Source organism: Elgaria multicarinata, chromosome 5, assembly GCF_023053635.1.
Source record: "Elgaria multicarinata webbii isolate HBS135686 ecotype San Diego chromosome 5, rElgMul1.1.pri, whole genome shotgun sequence".
NCBI lineage: Eukaryota > Metazoa > Chordata > Lepidosauria > Squamata > Anguidae > Elgaria > Elgaria multicarinata.
The window spans coordinates 116,568,347-116,589,463 of record NC_086175.1 but is presented as its reverse complement, the minus strand read 5'-3'; the positions used below and the strand labels follow the sequence as shown (position 1 = coordinate 116,589,463).

The window sequence follows — 21,117 nt, the reverse complement described above, 5'->3', positions numbered from 1 at the left end:
TATACAACACAGTACTTGTTTTTACAATTTCACCCTTACTGGCGTTGGACCCAAGCCATTTAAAAATTGATCACTAGCTGTGTAGCCATTACACATAAACAGACACATATACACCTTCACTGTACTTTTGAGAGCTGATGTAGTGGATAACAGCTGTGAGACAGTCACCAATTCAAATTTTGCCTTTGCCATACATTTACTTGCTACAAGTAGACAGTGTTTGAGACTCAACTCACCCTCCTCCCCAATCCCAATTATGGAGGTAATAATGTTGACCTATATTTCGTTATTGTTGTAAGGGTTAATGAGATCGTATAATGTATGCAATTACTTTCAACATTATAAAGTGTTTCATATATGCTAATTATTGTTATTTTTAAACACGCTCACCTTTTAAACACTTACACTCCCATCTCCTGACAGCTTGGGATCTTTAGAGGACAACTTACATCAGCATGATTCATCAAATAATCCATTAATTACCATTTTACTAACTGGATTTTGTATGGAAACTGATGAACCTTATAAAACAGTTTCAGCATGAAGGATTTCTGAAAGAAACAAAAAAATTATGTGCATCTCTCAATTCAGGCAATTTATATAAGATGGTTTGCTAAATGCAAAGGCCACATTCCTTCATTTACCTATGAGTAGGCAATTCCTGTTCACAAAGGATCTAAGTGATAGGCTTCAATCACTTACCTGGAAGTAAGCCCCGTTGAACTTAATGAAAATTATTTCTGGGCAGAGTTGTATACAATTGTACCCTTAATGACCTTGTCAATGGATGTTAAATAAACTTAATCTTCAGGAAATAATATCACTTTTGGACCAGCTGATATTCACAATACCCAAAGAGTGATAAACATGCTAAATATGATATTAGCAAACCTGAAGATGCATTTAAAATGACCAGTAGGTAAGTGCAGAGTCAATTCATGACGAATCTGTACTGGTACTAAATAGTGTGATTACTTACCAGGTGTCTCCCCTCCCCACAAATGTATCTCCAGGCCCCAAGCAAACACTTGGGGGGAGAGGAACAGGGCAACCAGAGCAAGTTCAGAGGGAGGAGAGCCGGCTGCCCCATTCCTCCTCCCTCCTTGGTAGTTGGCCCAGCAGCAGCAGCCTCCTGGCCTCCTGGCTGCCCGTTCCTCCTCCATGATTTGTTTTGGTTTTATCTGTAGATGTGAACCTTCACATCTACAGGATAATTTAAAAAACGGGGGGGGGGAGATGAACGGGGCAGCCAGAGCGGGGTCAGAGGGAGGAGAGCCAGCTGCCCCATTCCTCCCCCCTCCTCAGTCCTTCGGCACCCTCCTGGCTGCCCCGTTTCTCTCCTCCCACCCCATTTCTTTTTAAATTCGACAAGGCCCCGGGCTCCCGAATTGTCACTCCTTCCTGGCACCTGCATGGGAAAGAGTACCAATGCGGAGTTGCCGCTACTGGCAGCAGCGAACCGAGCACAAAGGAGGGGGGAGGAACAAGGCAGCTGGCTCTCCTCCCTCTGACATAAATCTGGAAGCCCCGTTCTTCTCCCCCCACCCCCTCTTTTTGTTTATCTATAGATGTGAACCTTCTCATCTACAGATTAAAAAACAAAAAACAAACACATGGGGGGAGAGGAATGGGGCAGCCAGAGTGGGGTCAGAGGGAGGAGAGCCAGCTGCCCCATTCCCTCCCTCTCCTGTGCTCAGCCCCCATTCTTCCCCCCTCCTCGGTGCTTGGCCCAGCAGTGACGGCGGCCTCCTGGCTGCCCCGTTTCTCTCCTCCTACCCCCGTTTTTTAAAAAATTCATTTATTTATTTACAGTGTGGAGCCCGAGTTGGAACTACCTGTCTGCCCCCTCACTGTCCAACCCAGCTGATGACGACCCGTCAGGGGGCACCATTGGCTCCACAACATAAAAAAGTCAGGGTAAATGCCCAACTTTTTTTTTATGCGGAGTTTCTGGATTCCCTCCCCCCTCCCTGGATGGCTTCGCAATGGCAGCTGCATCATTTAGATGACCTGCCGCCACTCCAATTCCATCCCGGGGCAAACCCTCTGTGAACACAAGCCCCAGGTCTGTTAATATAATGACTGGTCTATTTTGCATTATCCCAAATGCACAGCTACAGGATGGGGGATACTTGGCTCAGTAATACTGCAAGCAAGAAGGATCTTGAAATTGTTGTAGATCACGAGCTGAATATGAGCAAACAGTGAGATGTGGCTGCAAGAAAGGCAAATGCTATTTTGGGATGCATTAATAGAAGTATAGCTTCCAAATCGCATGAGGTAGTGGTTCCACTCTATTCAGCACTGGTTAGGCTTCATTTTGAGTCTTGCATCCAGTTTGGGGCACCACACTTCAAGAAGGATGCAGACAAGCTGGAGCGTGTTCAGAAGAGGGCAACGAGGATGATCAGGGTTGTGGAAACAAAGACCTATGAGGAGGGACTGAAAGAACTGGGCATGTTTAGCCTGGAGAAGAGAAGACTGAGGGGAGACATGATAGCACTCTTCAAATACTTGATAGGTTGTCACACAGATCATAGAATCATAGAATCATAGAATAGCAGAGTTGGAAGGGGCCTACAAGGCCATCGAGTCCAACCCCCTGCTCAATGCAGCATCCCTGACAGATGGTTGTCCAGCTGCCTCTTGAATGCCTCTAGGGTGAGAGAGCCCACAACCTCCCTAGGTAACTGATTCCACCGTCGCACTGCTCTAACAGTTAGGAAGTTTTTCCTGATGTCCAGCCGGAATCTGGCTTCCTTTAACTTGAGCCCATTATTCTGTGTCCTGCACTCTGGGAGGATCGAGAAGAGATCCTGGCCCTCCTCTGTGTGACAACCTTTTAAGTATTTGAAGAGTGCTATCATGTCTCCCCTCAATCTTCTCTTCTCCAGGCTAAACATGCCCCGTTCTGAGGGCCAGGATCTTTTCTCGATCATTTGAGTGCAGGACATGGAATAATGAGCTCAAGTTACATGAAGCCAGATTCTGGCTGGACATCAGGAAAAACTTCCTGACTGTTAGAGCAGTATGACAATGGAACCAATTACCCAGGGAGGTCGTGGGCTCTCCCACACCAGAAGCTTTCAAGAGGCAGCATCCTCCATCATCTGTCAGGAATGCTTTAATGCAGATTCCTGCATTGAGCAGGGGGTTGGACTTGATGGCCTTATAGGCCCCTTCCAACTCTACTATTCTATGATTCTATGAATTGGTTTAGAGCTCCTTTTAGATGTTTTAACTTGCATGCAATGATTTCATGGCAGGCGGAAGGAGCTGCTCACAGCAGCATCCTCCAACATCTGCACAAGGGTCTTGGACAGTACATTTAATGCATGTACATCCTGTATGCACATTCATTATACATGCATTGAACTGTGTGAGAAGGTCATAAGTTTTTCTAACACAGAATTTTCAGCACCCACCCAGGATTTTTTGGCTGAAGCATTGGCAGTTGAAGTAGTATATAACAGTTATGGGTTTACAGTGGGTTCCCTTGACAATGACACTTCCTTCTCACAGTCCCCTAATCTAAAACTGCAACAGCAGGCCACATAACAAAGACACAGCACAAGGACTAGATCATGCAACAAACAACAGATGCCAAATCTGTCTCCATATCCACTCAGGAAACACTATTACAGGACCTAATGACATCAACTATAACCTCAGGGTCTCATTCACCTGATTATTTTCCAATGTGAGGTAAGCTTTTATCTGCACAGGACAAAAAGGTCTGTCCTACACCAAAGAATAAGTGGACACCTACCTGACATCAGAAACCACAACATCCAGAGGTTTTTGGGCTTGATTAGAAAGAACGGTTTCCTTTCCCATCATAGAAGTTAACATAGCGAATCCAGGATGGTCACGTTTTCACCAATTACAGCTCTTGTGAATGATAATTGTGCTTATATGTGCTAAAAGCATACAGTTCGTGTGCTAAAGCATACATTTAAGCTTTAATTGAATTGCCACGCACTGTACTAGTTAGATTTCATGAACATTTGACCACACTATTTACAGTTTTTTTCTCTGTAGCCATAGTGTATATAAATATACTTTCCAACCGAGGATGTTTTGAATCTAATGAAGTGGACTCTAATCCATGAAAGCTAATGCTGTAATAAATGTCTTAGTCATTAAGAAGCCCAAAGACTAAGAACATAGGAAGAGCCATGCCGGATCAGACCAAAGGTCTATCTAGTCCAACATTCTATTCACACAGTGGCCAACCAGCTGTTGACCAGGGACCCATAAGCAGGACACAGTGCAATTGCACCCTCCCACCCATGTTCCCCAGCAGTTGATGTATATAGGCTTACTGCCTCTGATACTGGAGGTAGCACTTAGCCATCAGGACTAGTAGCCATTGATAGCCTTCTCCTCCAGGAATTTATCCAATCCTCTTTTAAAGCCACCCAAAATGGTGCCCATCACTATGTCTTGTGGTAGTGAATTCTTACTCTAAGCACCCTCCATATGAAAAAAAGCATAATTAGAACCTAGTACAGTTTCACCTAGCAGCAGGATGAACACACTCCTCTCAATCTCCATTCAAAGCAGTATTTGTGGCCCTCAGTCAACACACTAGTATTGAGGCTGTGATATGAGAAAATTATTATTTTTTCAGATGTAGGAAGGAAGCTAGCCAAAATGCTTTCTATTGTTCTTTGAGTCTTAATTCCAGCTGCACAATTTTTGCCTTTTTTAATGCTGTTTTTTTTTTAAAGTCCTCTCATGTAGGCTTTGGGTGCATTCCAAAGAATAAATTGTGATGGCTCTGTGGGCTCATTAAATTCCAAGAAAGTAATTTATAGGTCCAGTGTCTTTTAAAAGGTGGAGTATAAAAGTAAAGTTCCAATGTAGCGAAATATGCATTGTAGTGTGTAGAATGGATAAGAATATATCTTCTAGGTGTGACTAGTTCTGAATGTATATGTTTTGAGTTTAGTATGAGTAATGGAATATATTCTTGGAAATGAAGGAAGGATGCCACAAATGGGTTGGTCAAGTACTAGAAGCAGCATGTTGCTTAGATTCACAGGAATACCTTCATCTGGATGTTACTGGTGTCAATAGCAGACTTGGGCCATAGCTAGACCTAAGGTTTATCCCTGGATCGTCCAGGGGTCAAACCTGTTCATCTAGGTGACACACAGGGGATCCAGTGCTCAGGCAGGGGCAAACCCTGGATGATCCCAGGATAAACCTTAGGTCTAGCTGTGGCCCTGGTTACATTGAGAAAAATGAGACTAGTAGTATGACCAGGTCTGAAACTAAGGATGAGGTCATCGACATCATAAAAGTTATAAAAGACCAGGATTTGATTAGTTTGGGAGAGAGATCTTGCGTGAACAAGAAACCCGTCATACGTCCCTTGGCTGGCTTCACCCACCATACCTTCCATTTAGGTAAATATGAAACTTTGATATTGACTGTAGATTGAGAGGAACCTAGGTTTTACTACGTTAACAATATGCTTGCTACTATCTTCACTACTCTTTTAGTTATTAGAACTTGTGTATATTTAGGAATGTTTATGATATACCTCATTTTAGCTAAAGCTTGTAATTCTCTTAGACTGAGAGTTAAAAATGCATTCCTGAATACCAAATTTGTGTTGTCTGGCTTGAGAGAAGTTTCAGGGACCATACATTAATTCTTGAAGCCCAAAACACTTGTTAAATATCTGCAAGGCCTAATCTACACCAAGCAGGATATTGCACTATGAAATCAGTATGAAAGTGGTATATAAAAGGCAGGAGTCACACCAAGTGGGATATAGTGGTATGAAAATGGTATATGATATGTATCAATGGGCCCAAACAGTTGTCAGTGCACTTCAATACCACTATAAAGCAGTAGTGTGGCTCCTGCCTTTTATATACCACTTTCATAGTACAATGCCCTGCATGGTGTAGCTTAGGCCCAAATCTATCACTGAGTGGGGTCTGTCCTTTAAAGCCATTGTATTCTCTCTTGATCTGGTGAATCTCAGATACATCCATTCAAGTTTGGGAAACAAGCTAGAGCAAGAAGAAGCTACTCATCTCAGTAGTGCCATCAGAGAATTGTCTGACTGGAGGGCCAATAGTATGGATAGTTGCCTCCCAATGCAAATTCCAGCTCTGGAGGAGTAATTTCCCTCAAGACCGCAGGAGGAGAGGAAGGGGTAACCCACCCACCACACACACACACACATCTGCTTTGATCCCGATAAAATTATCAGCCTTCCACCTGATTCTATTTTCATTTTCATGCATCTTCACATTAAAGTCAAAGAAGCATTTCAAAGTCATGTCTAGTTTGGCCCTCAGCTAAGCTGACCAGCATAGCAAGGGTCATTATGAACGGCAACATGGAAATACCATCTTCCCATCCAAATCCCCAACAAATGGAACAGTATGTCAAATGACATTAAATTCATTAAAATTACATCAACATTAGCAACAGTTTTGTGAATTTTTCCCATCACTGGCACAGTCGCTTCCCAAATTGAGACTAGAACAAGAAGCACAGTGCTCAAATTATGGAGCGGGGTAGGTATCTTAATAACATTTACAAGCCCCATTCTATATTCCCCATCAATGATACATCAGTATTCTTCTAAAAACAGTATTTAAAAGGGATTTTGCAAAAAGTGGAGGGGGGCTGTGACACCCATGCTTCCTGTAATTTGAACACTGTGTGGGACAAAGTCTGGCTGGAGAAAACCTAGCAATTAAAGAGAATTAGTATGTACTCAGTTATGCAACAAGCATTAGTTTTCCTCACGTCTTTAATTTTTTTTAACCCTGTTTTCTGTTCCAATGCCAGTTTCAGAAAGGGCAAAATGAGTCTGAGCCCCAGAAATGTGGCCAAGAAACTGGTGGGATCTCTGAGCCACCAAGACCAAATCACACATTTGCTCCTACAAAGCACAACAAAATGCCCATTTCACAGAAAGCTAACTGGTGATGCTTAGGAAAACACACACACCCACTACACACCCAGGCAAAACACACCCACACATCATACACACAAAACAACCTGGCATACCATACACACACAACACACAAACCCATGCAAAACACACAACACCCCCCCCAATAATAATAATCCAGGCAAAACTTGCACACACACACACACACACACACACCAGGCAAAACACAATCCACACCAAGACAAATTGCTACACACACACACACACCATTAAAAAGGACCGGAAACCCCACATCTCACCAGAGCACAGGCAAAACACCCCCGTTAGTCCTCACTATCCTTATAGCCCCTCAGCATGCTCTCTACCACCCGCAGCGTACATTTTTCTGGGCAGCTGGGCATGCTTTAAAATAAAGCACCAGGCTCCAGCTGGCCACCATGTTTATTTTCCAAGAATGCCTCTGTGGCCACATGGGAATTTTTTACTGGAAATAAAGATGGTAGGTGTTGGAAGCAGGCACTTTGCTTTGCAGCATGCTGGCCTCCCTGGTATTATTTTAAAAAACAAAACCTTTTAAAAGTTTTTTAATAATCGGTGGGGGGGGGCAAGGAGCCTGGTGGGGGCCAAGGGAGGTGTCCGCAGGCACATTGGTACTCAGAGGCACTACATTGGGAGGGTCCCAGGGAGAGGTTCCTGATGTCAGTGGTGCTGTGACTCTGCTCTGGGTTTCAAGTCAGAACCAATCAGGAGCTATCCAAGTGCTGAACCCATTTTAGGGACAGGGCTCAGCACCTTGGATAACTCCTTTAGAGTTATTACTGATTTTCACTGGAAAACCCCGACGGGATTCACAGCCCCACCGACATCGGAGCCACCCCAATGTCCCGTGTATTTATAGACCGTCAGAGCAGGGCTTCGATGCCTAAAGTGACGACTCGCGTGTGAAAAAAAATGGCCCGCCTGAAATGCCACGTTTCTCCGTGGGGTCCCTTCACACGCTCGCCTGTCCGTCGCGAAGCGTTGAGTCCAGTGAGAGAAACGAAGTGCGGAGAAGTCGGGGTGCGCGCGCACGTGTGTGCACTCATGTGCGAACCATCCCCTCTCTCTTACAATGACCCGTGTGGTCTAAAAAAAAAAAGTGGGGGGGAAGCCTCTGGTGACTGAGGGCACACGCGTGTGACAGGAGCAGCCGTCCCTCCCGCGTGAATTTCTGTGGGGGCCATTCCTTTAGTGGGGCGCGTCGATGAAGGGAATCCATGAGGAAGCGAGAGTGCGGGGCGTGCGGGGCGGGGTGGGGGTGGGGTGGGGGGTGTCTCTCATCTTCACGGATTCCCTTCACCGACGCGGTGTCAAAGGCACCGAAGGGGGAACGCGCGGCGCGGTGGCGGCGGTGTGTTTGCGTGTCGGCTGAGGGGAGCCAGGGCGGGAAGGAAGGAAGGAAGGAAGGAAGGAGGGAGAGAGAGGGAGAGAGAGGGCGGGCGGGCAGTGGCGGTTGGAGCAGGAAGGCGGGAGGAATAGCGCATGTCTTCATTTCTGAGCGCAGCCAGTAGACTCCTCTCTCCCCAGCACCACCAAACTCTCCACCATCTTTTGCATGTGAAACATTTGCAGCCGGACAGAAACCTCTGCCGGGGCTATGGAGACTGCGGGAAAAATCCGCCTCAGCAGGATGGCTTGCTGAGGGAAAGAAGGAAGGCGGGAGGGGAGAAGGAAGGGGGGAAAAGCATACGAAAGAGGAACGCAAGAAAAGGGGGGAAAAGAGAAGGGAGAGGGAGGGGGGAAATCACCCACCCTCTTCTCTTTTCTTCCCTGCCCCATTTTAATTTTTTCCCCTTCCCCCCTTTCCCCCCCCTCAATTTTGTGTCCAGTTTCCCCCCCACCTTCCCTCCCCCATCACCACCACCACCACCACCACGTCCTCAATGCCTCTCTGAACAACATCTAGGGAGAGCGCGTGAGGAGGAGACCCGGGGAGGCAAAAGAGAAAGAAGAAGATGAGGATTATTTGCAGACAGCTTGTCTTGTTGTTTTCTGGCTTTTGGGGACTCGCAATGGGCGCTTTTCCTAGCAGCGTGCAAATAGGTAAGCGCTGCATTGGGCTGGGAGAAAGAGGGGAGGAAGGGGGGGGACGGGATGTAAGAGGAAGAGGGGGGCAGAAAAAGTGGAGGGGAGCAGAAGAGGAGGAGGAGGGTGGGAGGTCAAATCCGGATCCCAGGAATTTAGGAAAGAGGGGAGAAAGAGTACCCCTTCCTACCCTCCTGTGTATGTGTGAAGGCAGGGATGGGGAGGGCGAGGGTTTGACGCCGGCTGTGCTTCTAATAGTCCGCAGGGCAGGGAGATAGATGTGTGCGTGCGTGCGTGTGTGTGTGTGTGTGATGTGTGGTGTATAGTGTGTATGCAAACTTGGGAAGATGCCCCCTTTCCTCTAAACTGCATCTCTTTCTCAGATGCTCTGTGAGCCCCCGTTTAGCACAGCCTGCACGTTGCAGTAACCTATTTGCCTTGGAGCAGGGAGGGGGGGTGTTTGGTGCTGCTGCTTCGTAGCCTTTCTTGCCACTACTTTGAAACTTGGGCATTTTTAGTGTTTATATTTCTCCCGCATGTGCTTTCCCTTTGCCCCATTCCAGTCGCCTTCTGGTTCCCGGTCTTTGGATGGGACGCAGCTCTTGAATCCCTTCCAGCGGTTCCAGCTCCATCACTGCATCATTTCTCATGCACTCCTAAAGATGCTGCTAATAAGGCTGAACAGCTCCCTGCCTGCCCATAGGCTGCAGAGGGACAAAGTTCATTGTGCTCTTCTTCTGTACGGATTATTCTTGTTGCTTCCCAATATATACATCAGCTCATAAAAGGGTGTGTGTGTGTGTGTGTGTGTGTGTGTGTAGTGTGATCTTTCCCATGCCTATACCCTTACATATGTTTCAGTAGAAGCACTGTTCTATTTAATCTGCCGGCCACTTAATATCAGAGAGGGCCAATTTAGCAATGTGTTCCATGTTAACAGAGATGGAAGCTAAATGGTTTCAAAGGTCACTCTCATCACGGCAGATATGGCTATTTAACACTCAAAAAAGCTGAAATAAGACAGCTTGAAAACCCCACTTTGCAAAAACAGGAGTTGGGATCCTAAAAGTCTTGTAAGCCTCATATCTTCATATACAGAAACATGTATTTGTTATTAAAAGAATGCAATGAAGGTGTTTACACTACAGTAATTGGCATAGAAATAATTAATTGTGACACTTTTTCCTCCTCTGCTATCATTTATTTATTGGTAGGTGGCCTCTTCATCAGAAATACAGATCAGGAATATACTGCTTTTCGATTAGCAATTTTTCTTCACAACACCAGCCCCAATGCATCTGAAGCACCTTTTAATTTGGTTCCTCATGTAGACAACATTGAAACAGCAAACAGCTTCGCTGTAACAAATGCCTGTAAGTAAAAACTATCATTTATCGAAATTATAACCAAATGACATTGAAATTAAAATGAGAATGCATAGTTACATTCTTTAGGAAAATGGCTTTAGTTTCTAAGTCTCTGTGTCCTGGATGTATTGAAACCCTAGTTAGTTTCTATCCTTCGTGAAATCCCTTAGGCTGCCTTGTACTGACTAACTGGATATGGCATTTACTTTAGTGTTATTACTGTAGTTTCTTGCTTTCTGGTTTCTATGGTGATGCATTTTGTAGTTGTTTAAAAATATATGAATGTCTTGATGAATTTAGCAACCTCCACAATCTCTACTGTATGCCAACAGGATGTAGCATGCCTTGTCTGTGTTTGGAAAGAGCCCCTAGTATTTGCAATCACAAGTGCTTTCGAATGGCTACAGCAGAAAGGAGGTTGTGTGAAAGCAGTGGTGTGCAGGGTAATATATTGGAGTGTCTTGACACTGCAGTTGATCTGGTGATGTCACTTGAGGCTGCCCTGCTCCTATATTCTGGGTTGTAAATGTCTCTTATCATCTCGTAATGCATACATCCTGTGGATATGTCTTCATGTATCCATACATTGGTGCCAAGTCAAGTTAGTGTCTGATCTACTTGATTGCACACACCACGCCAACTGGAACTATGCACCCATGTATATGCACTAGTGCGCGTACACACTCATTTAGAAAAGGATGTTCTATACAAGTGTGGTTGATCAAAAAAAGAAGCAGAAAAAGATGGATACATCTGAGGATCCCATTTGCAGCATCCCAGCTTACCAAAACACTGAGCAGGACATATTTGAAGTTGAGAGCAGAAAGGCACATAATTCATTTCTCTGCTTCCATAAATCCAGCCTTATTGGACTGTTAACTCTCTAGTATCAGAAGCACTGCATCATAGTGAAATCCCTGTTTCTTTTATATCGGTTCCAGCATCTGGGGGGGGGGGGGGAATCATTATTTCAGGTTTCATTTCTCTGAAATCTCCTTTCCCCTTTTATTGGAGGAGGATTTTTTGTCCTTAAACAAGGAATTCCAAACACTATTGCTTTCAGAGTGCTGAAGATAGCAATATGTTGCAGTGTGTGCCTTTAAATTTTAAAACATGTACTTTTCTAAAATCAACAACAATTGAGCTTCCTCCATTAATATCTAACAAGCTGTTTTACATCGAAACATCAACATGCATCTCATAAGCTTGTTTCCAAACAAAACCTGTGGGGCAGCCGTGAAGTAGAATTGGAATGATCCTTTTAAGTTTTATATGACCTTGCCACCTTGTTTAACAAGGAAAGCTTTAGAATTCACAAAGTATGTTCTCCTTCCAAGACATTTTATGCAAAATGATTTATGCCGCATAAGTGTGAATTCTTATACTGCATATTGGTTGTGTTGGAGGAAGGATTTCTGCTAAGGTATGCTTCATTGACAAGTGTTGCAGTCTTCTCAAGGGTTTTGAGGCACTAGGCATGGATTTCACAACTATAGTTGACACTGCATGTTTACAGCTTTAGGGTACTTTTATCCAAAGTGTTTGAGAACCTGGCTTTGCATCTAGTCTTGTTATATGATTTTCTCTATTTTAGAGAGCATTTTTACTTAGAGTATCAAGTAATTTATATCACATAGCATTTAGACCAATCACAAGATTTTTGGGAATAGTTCTTACACGCACACGTGTACACTTTTGAACACAGCAAGTGTAACTCAGGATTCAAAGATTATGTGCTTATGAACTTCCTGTGATGTAGGCTAAGCTCTTAGTTGATGCTGCCTCTTTTCTTTATCTTTCATATATGTCAGTTCTGTTTTCGCCATCTTTTAAAACCAGTGTTACAGTTCTAACCAGTTGATAGGTGAAAAATTATGTCTCACAGTGGAAGCTTGAGGGGAAAATATGTGCTTAATTTAAATGTACTTTCAGAGACTTACACTCAAGTCATACTTCCAGTTACGTTGCAGTTTTTGCAGACAGAGTTAAGTCCCATTTATTTTGGTGGAGATTTCAGCAGGTGCTTAACATTCCCCTTCAAATAGGGGGGAACTTAAAAGTATTTAACTTTGGGTGGATGGTTGCCTATATGGGAAGCTATGTATGTTTCTTGTATACATGTCTCTTGAAGGTTTTTTTGGTTGGGTGTAGGGTAAAATATTTCCGTACTGGAGAATATTAAAGAAAAAATGCTCTCTGCTAATAAAGCATGGACAAACTGACTGACTGACAAATGAACATATCGCAAGTCCCTTAAGCTACACATGAACAGAATCCTGCAAAATCAATTGTCTGATAGCTGGAGGACATTGGTTTCCATGTGATTGCATTTGCTGGGTTGTCAGAGGCTTCCAAAGCACAGATATGTGAGATGTTCTAACCTAATTAAAGATCTTTATGAAAAAACACAGTAATTAATAATGTGGCAAGGCTGCCTATGAACCAATCTGACTATTTATTAAACAGATTTTGGACTGGCTTTTGGATGGAGAAGGAGGAGAAAATTCAGATGAATTTTGCTTGGAACAAAAGTGTGTGTGTGTGTGTGTGTGTGTGTGAGTGTGAGTGTCCCGAAATGATACAGTACAAAAGCCTCTCAGCTACTGGACAGAAATGAATATTCATGTGAGGTCAAATGTAAAGAACTAAGACATTATCAGTTTGCTTTATGTCTGTTTTTCATTTTGCTGCAGAGATTACTTTTTGAAACTGCAGTGTCTGAAACATTTGGGGGATTAGGAACAATAAACAAGGAGCATAAAACTAAGATGCATGCCTAAAGATGAACTAATACAATCAGGAATGATACAGAAGAAACATGTGGAATCAACTGGATTCCTCCTTTTTTTTTATTAGACTATCATGATACATTGGCTGCTACTTTAGCACCATGATAATTGATTAGGAACACTTACATACTTTAATTTATTGTCCTTTGTTTGGCTTGTATAAGTCTTAAGATAGTTCCTATTTGTTTTGACTTTGTTCAGGCCCCAATCTATGGGAAAATAGGTAATTTTAGCATATAGATTCTGTTGTGGTTCAATAAAGTTGACATGATTTATGTTAGTTTAGTTCTCATTTCCTCCTGTTATATGCTGGACTTTTAAAATATACATTGCTGTTGTACTGCGTATTTTCTTGCAGGTGAGAGAAAAGAGTGTTTAATGAAAGAGGACTGGAATTTATTGCTAAATATGGACTGTGCATAGCTTTAATTCCTGAATTAAGATAAATCACTAAGCAAGGTCCTGTAGTGATTGGCATATTAGATGCAGAAATGTTTATTTGTAATTACAGTTTTTAAAATCTAATTTACTTTTGGTTTTGATGATCTGAATTTTTGTATAGGAGTATATTTCTTCTACTTCGTGTTAAAAATAAACTTTTTTAAAAAAGAAAAGAAAAAGAAAATGAACATTATACTGCATTAAGACACATCTGCATACAAAGTTAACATATAACCTGATTATATGAAGACTTTTTTTTTTAAGCTTGCGATTAATGAAGCTATATAGGTCTGACAAAAAGCATGTTGACCTCTAAGTGTACCAATTTCTTTTGCGACACACTCCAATATATGTTGCAAAAGTGCTGGTGAAGAAGTAATCTTGCAAACCCCCATAACTCACAAAACAAAATTAGAAAGGATAAATGTAGAATTCTGTTGTCAACATTTTTCCTACATAAATGATTTCCTTTGAACCTGAACATCCTAGTCCTTTTCGTACTTAATCACATACTAGAGATACATTTTCTATGGCATCTGCTTCTTTCCACTCAGCAGATCTCTGTTTAATAAAATTTGATCGAAGAATGAGACAACTGGCATACAAACCGTAAGAGATAGTGGAGACCCCTTCCTTGCAGTTTTCCTTGCAGACAACTCTCAGGGTATTTTTAATTTTGGGGGGATGGGGGGGTGATGGTGTTAAAACTCAGTTTGGAAAAGTCATGTATACCAATATTGTAATACATAGATAGGACAGAAATTAATTATTTGTGAAATCAGTCACTGTAATCCAGTTGCACCAAAATACTTGGACCAATTTACAAACATTGCTTGGTTTAGATGTAATACTGCCAATAATCAAAGCATGCGGGGCTTCTCTTCTCATCCCTCCAATTACATGGCCATTCTCTCCCTTTCAGTTTGGGAGATAATTGGCACTACTGCTAATATTAGCACCAAAATACAGCTTGAAAAATTTCTTCTCGCTATGGTTTCGAACCATAACCATGGGGGCTTCATAACCCCTGGTTTAAACACACTCACTAACCATTTGCTGCAAAAGGGTTAGAAGACTAACCATGGCTTAGTGTGTTGCCTGAACAGGCCCTATGTTTTGGTGCTATCATTAGTGAAAGTGTTGCTGCTCCAAAACTGAAACTGAGTGGGGAATACCCATGTGAGAAAGGAAAAGTGGAAGAAGCATGAGAGCCATTGGGCACTCCTGATTGCCAAATCGTGATTTTGTGACTTGCCGGTATTACATCTGAAGCTGACCCTAGCACTTGCTGTCTGGGCAAATGGATTAACAGAATGAAATGTACTGGTTCCTACAATGGTGCAGCATCTTAGAGCATGATGTTTTGCTGGTGTTACAGGGATGTTACCCTGATGTTGATGACTGATTCACTGGTACAAATGTTTAAGATCATTCTGTACATTAGGAGTAATTTATGTGCACACCTAAAAAGGGTAAAGTATGAATGTGACAAAGGGGTGTTTGGAAATATCATACAAGGACAGTTTGCAGGCACACAGGATTGGGTAAGGCACCTTGCCAAGTGTTTTTATTTATTTAAACATTTATACCCTTCTTTTCCCCTGAAGTGTTCAAGGTAGCTAACAACAAAGTTTAACCCATAAATTAACAATTTAAAACATCCCTTATAATGCAACACTAAAATAGCATCGGAATGTAGCATTCAAAATCCAGAGACATGTAAAACCAAATCTATACAGCTACTTACAACCCAAATCTTTATCTTAAAACAAAGTCTCCCCTCCCCACCCCCAAGTTATGAAGTTCCAAAGCCTAGGTGCAGCAAACAAAAAGGCCCTGTCTCTTGTCCCACCTAAGCAAATTTATGGAGATTTTAGGAAGTATGGAACACAAATTTATGGCGATTTTAGGAAGTATGGTAGCAGCTCTGCAGGGTTTCAACCACATTTTTTCAGCCCTACTTGGAGTTGCTGGGATTGAACCTGGGACCTTCTGCATGCAAACATGCTTTCTATCACTGAGCTACGGCTCCTCCCATAGTAAGATGGCCTCACTAGTTAGGCAGGCTTGTATGGAAGAAGACAGTCCTTCAGATATCCTGGTCTTAAAACTATACTAAATTTTAAAAATCATTATCATCCCTTTGAATTGTGCCCAGAAACAAACTGGAACCCAGTGCAGCTGTTTCAACAACGAAGTCACATTTTTCCTCTGTTAATATTGCTACCGTATTCTGAACCAAATTCAGTCCCCTATTAGTCATCAAATAATTGCAATAATCAAGACATGATGTAACTAAAGCATGATGTAACTAAAGTATGGCTGGTGGCGAATCTGGGTTTGTTGCCACTTATATGTGAACTGCCCTCAATTTATTTCAATTTCAATGGCTTGGGGAGAAGACTAAAACATCTGGATGATACTCCACTATTTTAGAACTGTCGAAAAGTAAACAAACATTCCAATATTTTAATGTCTGTATTGATTTTTATATAGTAATTTACATAGTTTTAGATAAAACTTTAAAAATTAATCTACCAGATTAAATTTTGAGCATTTGTAGCAAATCAGTTAAATCTGCAGTTGACGCCGTTCAAATCAATGAAATTTCAGAGAAAGCATGCTGCAGGTGGTAAGAGGTTGTACTGAAATATTTAAAATTCAGTGTTGTCCCCTGATGGAAATATTAGTCTCTTTCACAGAACAGTGTGTGAGTGTGTGTGCATGTGTGTGTGCATGTGTGTGTGCATGCACACATGCATGTGCAAGTGTTTACAGAACAGTATGGTTGTACACATTCGCATGCATGAGCGTTGTGACATTTCTGGTCGTTTTGCCTTGTCCCCCTGGATAATATAGATCCATTTCAGTCTTGTTTAAAGCACATTTATGGGATGGAAACTGCTTTGACCACCTTGGCAGATTACCTTTGCTGGGACCTGTACTAGGGGAGTGTGTTCCTGTTGGTTTTCATGCACATAGCAATGGCTTTTGATGTCCTTGACCATGATGTCATGCTGGACTGCTTGGTTGTGATAGGACTGGATGGCACCATTGACCGAGTAGAAAAGGAGATCTGTGAATTGGGGTGCAGTCTGTTTTGGCTGGAGTTGAACTCCTCTTGCAAAACCAGGTTTGTAGTTGTGGCAGTGGGGGGTGGGGCTCCTCCTGGATTCACTTCTAGAACTGGATGCCCAAGTTTTTGTTGTGGTCAGGAGTGCTTTTGCTCAGCGGAAAGTGGTTCTCCAACCATCCATTCTTAGAGGTGTCTGATTTGACCATGGTGAAACAGGCCTTTGTTACACCTGTTAGGGATTACTGCAATGTGCTCCTTATGAGACTGCTTTTGAAACTTCAGCTGATTTAGAATGCTGCAGACAGGCTGTTTTGTTTGGGCTAGTTATAGAGAGCTTGCGATTTCAAGGTTACAACAATGACACTGGCTGCTGGTCCACTTCCTGGCACAATTCAACGTTCTGGTTATGTACTATAAAGTTTTAAATACCCTGGGACCAGACTACCCTGATGACCACCTTCTCCCATACAAGTCTATGGGTGTTAAGATCTTCTGGAGAGGCCCTTCTCTCTGTCCTGCAAACATCTGATGTGTGTGTTTGGCAGGAACTCGAGAAAGGGCTTCTCAGGGTTGAACTGATTTTGGAACTCCCTGTCAAGGGAGGCCTTGTCAGAGGCCCTTGATGATGGCCTTCTGCCAGCAGGCAAAACCGTTTGTATTTTAACAGGTGTTCAGTATATGGAATCGATTTGTTTTTGTTTTTCTGCTACCTTGCATTTTGATATAATTTAATGACGTTTTACCTGGATGGCAGTTTTTATATCCTCTTATCTGATTTTTTGGGGATGGTTTTATTATACCTTATTTTTTTATTGTGGATTTTATTGTTGGCTGCCTTGGCATTTTTATGGAAAGGCAGGCTATGGATGTAACAAATAAATAATAAATATTTATAGAGCTTCCAAAACAGTTAACTTGCAGCTAGGGATGTTGCCAAATCTGGCTGTGTTTCGCAGATTGTCTGGTGTCTTTTGTTCCGTTGTTCACTCATTGGCAGAATCAGGTTTGGGGTTTTTTTTACCAGAATTTTGTTCTAATTAGTGCTAATATGCAGTTGTGTAGATCTGCAAATGCACTAACCTCCATTAGTTAATGCAAATGTACTAACCTGCATTAGTTAATGTGCACTATCACTATCTTGCGTTAACTGAATCTTCTCAAAAGTGAAAAAGTAAAAAATGGTGAAATCTCCCCCACAACCATTTTCACAGCTTAGCTTATGGAGCGGGGGATGTGAATTTATACTCGGTGGTTTGTTTGTTTTCTACGTATTTTGTGTGACTAATTTGCATACAATTCTGAGAAGTAAAAAGCAACAACAACAGCCTGCAAGTCCACATAATCCAAAAAGGTAGTCTGCTATGGAATTCATGGGTTGAATTCATAGAAATCCAAACTCACTTGAACCCATTGTGGATTTCTTGTTGCCATAGGGCATGGGTGCACAACCTTATTGGCCCTGAGGGCTGTATGTGAGTTTGGGGCCTACACACATGTGAACACATATACACTCTTAACTCTGCTAGCCGTGGCCGGGAAAGAATGATCTGTATGAAGAACTTTAACAGAAGGAGGGGAGACATTCAATGGTGGTACGAGGGTCAGAGTATCTTCTTTGGGCCTTAGTGATAAACTTTGTGGGCCACATGCAGCCTCTAGGGTGCAGGTTGTGCACCCCTGCTGTAAGGTCTGTGTGTCTGTGCAAGTGAAGCTTAAATTGTTTTTCTCATCTGCAATTCAAATATTAAAACTACATTGGTTAAAAATATATATTAAATTTAAAACAGATGGAAACAAGATTTATAACTAAGCTGTCCTGTGTATTTTTGAAATGTCGCCGCGTGTCTCATAGGTCTCAGAACTTCTAAGAAAGATGTTTAAAGAGCTGTCTGGTTCCTGTCCTAGCTGCAAAACTCCTTGGGTTGTGTGTCTATGTAGGCAGCTAAACTCACATCCAATCTACACTTCCATGTAAAGCAGTCTTCAACTTTATTGATAACAGAACTTGAACAGCAGACAACAAATAAATGGAGAAGATCAATACTCATCTGTAGAAGAAGAATGAGTGGAAGGTTGAAGCATTGAATGAAAACAAATGGTAATGGTAGGGATGAGGTGAAAAGACAATGGCCAGGCCTTTTAGGCTGCAACTCAGGAAAGGGAGGTTTTTACTTCTACTAAGAAAACACAGGCCTAAACAGGACTAGAAATTCTTTGTAGGAACAACAAGGTACAGCCAGTAAGCGTTGATCACAAATGGACAGATATACAGAGTGAAAAATTAAAGAAGAGACATAGTAATGCAGACTAGGGGCAATATAAAAAGAGACACAAGGCTTTCATTCCACAAGGTCATAATTTTGTTTGCCACTTTAAGTTTTAACATTTAGATTTACAGTGACATGGAACGATGCACCCTAGTAATTTCCTACATCTCTTCTAAAGCACCCAGAAGCGGTCACTGTTAGTCTGTGGTAGAAACTGTATATAATATGCAAGACTGTTAATATGACTCCTTTCAACCAATCCTTTTCTGTCATGCTTTTATTATGTTTATATGTATTTCAGCTCAATGTAATTAATAATCCATTGTTCATTCAAGATATGCATGTAAATTGTAAAATACAATGTGAGGTTGAACTATAGAGACACCAGATTATGCCTATTGGCAACTTTCTACATTTATAGACCATCTGTTTTTTTAAAAAAATAATAATTAGCTGGTCACTTTTTCTAAAGCCAAAGAAAAAAACAACATAAGGACATAACCAATAGCAAATGTTTGGCAAATGTAGACAAATAGTGATTAAATCACCATCAATTAATATATTTTTAAATGGCTCTTCCTTCATTACACTTGCCTGCTTCCTTTTAGTATTTCTCACTTTTTTGTTCTGCCAAGTCATCGGTAAGAGACTGTTTTATTTGCACCCTGCTGATCAGAGAAGATAGCCAAATTAATGGAGTGTATTATACTACATTCCTGGGTTGACATAAGTTGATTCTTGATGCTGGAAAGGAAGGTAATAATTGGACTCTGGCTTAAAGTGTATGTAGACAGACTTAACATGTCTACATCTTTTGCTTCTGAGCAAGTTTTCTAGTGCTTGAGCTAAAGAATATTATTTGGCTACATTAACAGTGCTGTACATATCTACTCAGAAGTTAGTATCATTGAATATAAGAAGAGCCATGCTGGACAACCAAGGGTTCATCTAGTCCAGCATTTTGTTCACACAGTGGCCAACCAGCTGCCCATGGGAAACTCACAAGTGCAACATGAGTGCAACAGCACCTACCCACCCATGTTCCCCAGCAACTGGTGTACAGAGGCTTATTTCCTCGGATACTGCAGATAGCGTAATTACGTCAAGACCAGTAGTCATTGATAGTCTTCTCCTCCAGGCCATCACTACATCTTGTGGTAGCCAATTCCATGATTTGACAATGTGCTATGTGAAGAAATACTTCCTTTTATCTATCCTGAAACTTCCACCAATCGGCTTCACGGAATGACCCTGGGTTCTAGTACGAAAGAGTTCAATGAGGCTTATTCCCAGATGAGTGGGTATAGCATTGCAGCAGAATTTTTCTTTTGTACTACAGTGCTAGTTCAGCAATCAGGTGAAACTCATCATGTATATCTTACGTATATACATTCAACAGGTATTCCCTTTGCCTCTTCAAAATAAAACCTGTGAACTGCAATACTGTAAAGGTTGGGTAGTATCTGTAACAGAGAATCCCATTTCCCCCCCCCCCTCAAATTTATATGCTCCCTTTCAGGGCAAAACCCACCCAAGGTGGCTTACGAAAGGTAAGTAAGTAGCTTCATACACAGGATAACTTAGCTTCATATGCATACAGGAACATTATGATTTTAAATGATTTACAAGACAATAACATAAGAACCCACAATACTGTCATTCTTGGTTGATACATTTATATTAAAAAGTAAAGTAAACTTTTTATATCAGTTTGCAACACAAAACAACAGCAACAATGTTAAGGAATATAAGCCTCCTGCCCAAGAAATCTGAAAAGGTTGGGCTTTTTTTGCTGTCATTTGAGCACAGGTATGAGTGTTTTTATTCATCTTTTCCCACCGCCCAAGTCAGTGGCACTTGTGATAGAATCACCCTTGATATATTGTGCCTACTGATCTCGGTGTGAGTTATTCTTTTCTGTGTGCTCTACGAATAATCTGTAATTCTATTTGTGGCATGTTCAGTGCTCTTTTGGCTAATTGTGTCATTTCAGGAGCATTTCGTTTCCTGTGGCAGATTTGTTTTACTTTATTTGTTTTTTGTATATTTCTGTGCAAGTTGTCTGGCTGCAAGTATAGCAGCTTGGCTTTCCCCGCCCCCTACACAATTCTGCAAACTAAAATAAAAATAAAAATAGAAAGCTAATAATAAGGATGTCACTTCAGTGGAAACTTTGGATGAATGACAC

At 41.9% G+C, this 21,117-nt stretch overlaps 1 protein-coding gene across 3 annotated transcripts in view; it reads left to right on the top strand.

The window, feature by feature from the left end:
* Window positions 1–8,846: 8,846 nt before the first annotated feature.
* Window positions 8,847–21,117, top strand: part of GRIA4 (glutamate ionotropic receptor AMPA type subunit 4) — a 270,915-nt gene continuing 258,644 nt past the window's right edge. For all 3 annotated transcript variants that reach the window (XM_063127100.1, XM_063127101.1, XM_063127099.1), the window contains exons 1-2: window positions 8,847–9,007; window positions 10,204–10,362. In XM_063127100.1, the coding sequence (XP_062983170.1) occupies window positions 8,920–9,007; window positions 10,204–10,362 (247 nt within the window). In that variant the 5' untranslated portion in view covers window positions 8,847–8,919. The remainder of the gene's footprint in view (window positions 9,008–10,203; window positions 10,363–21,117) is intronic.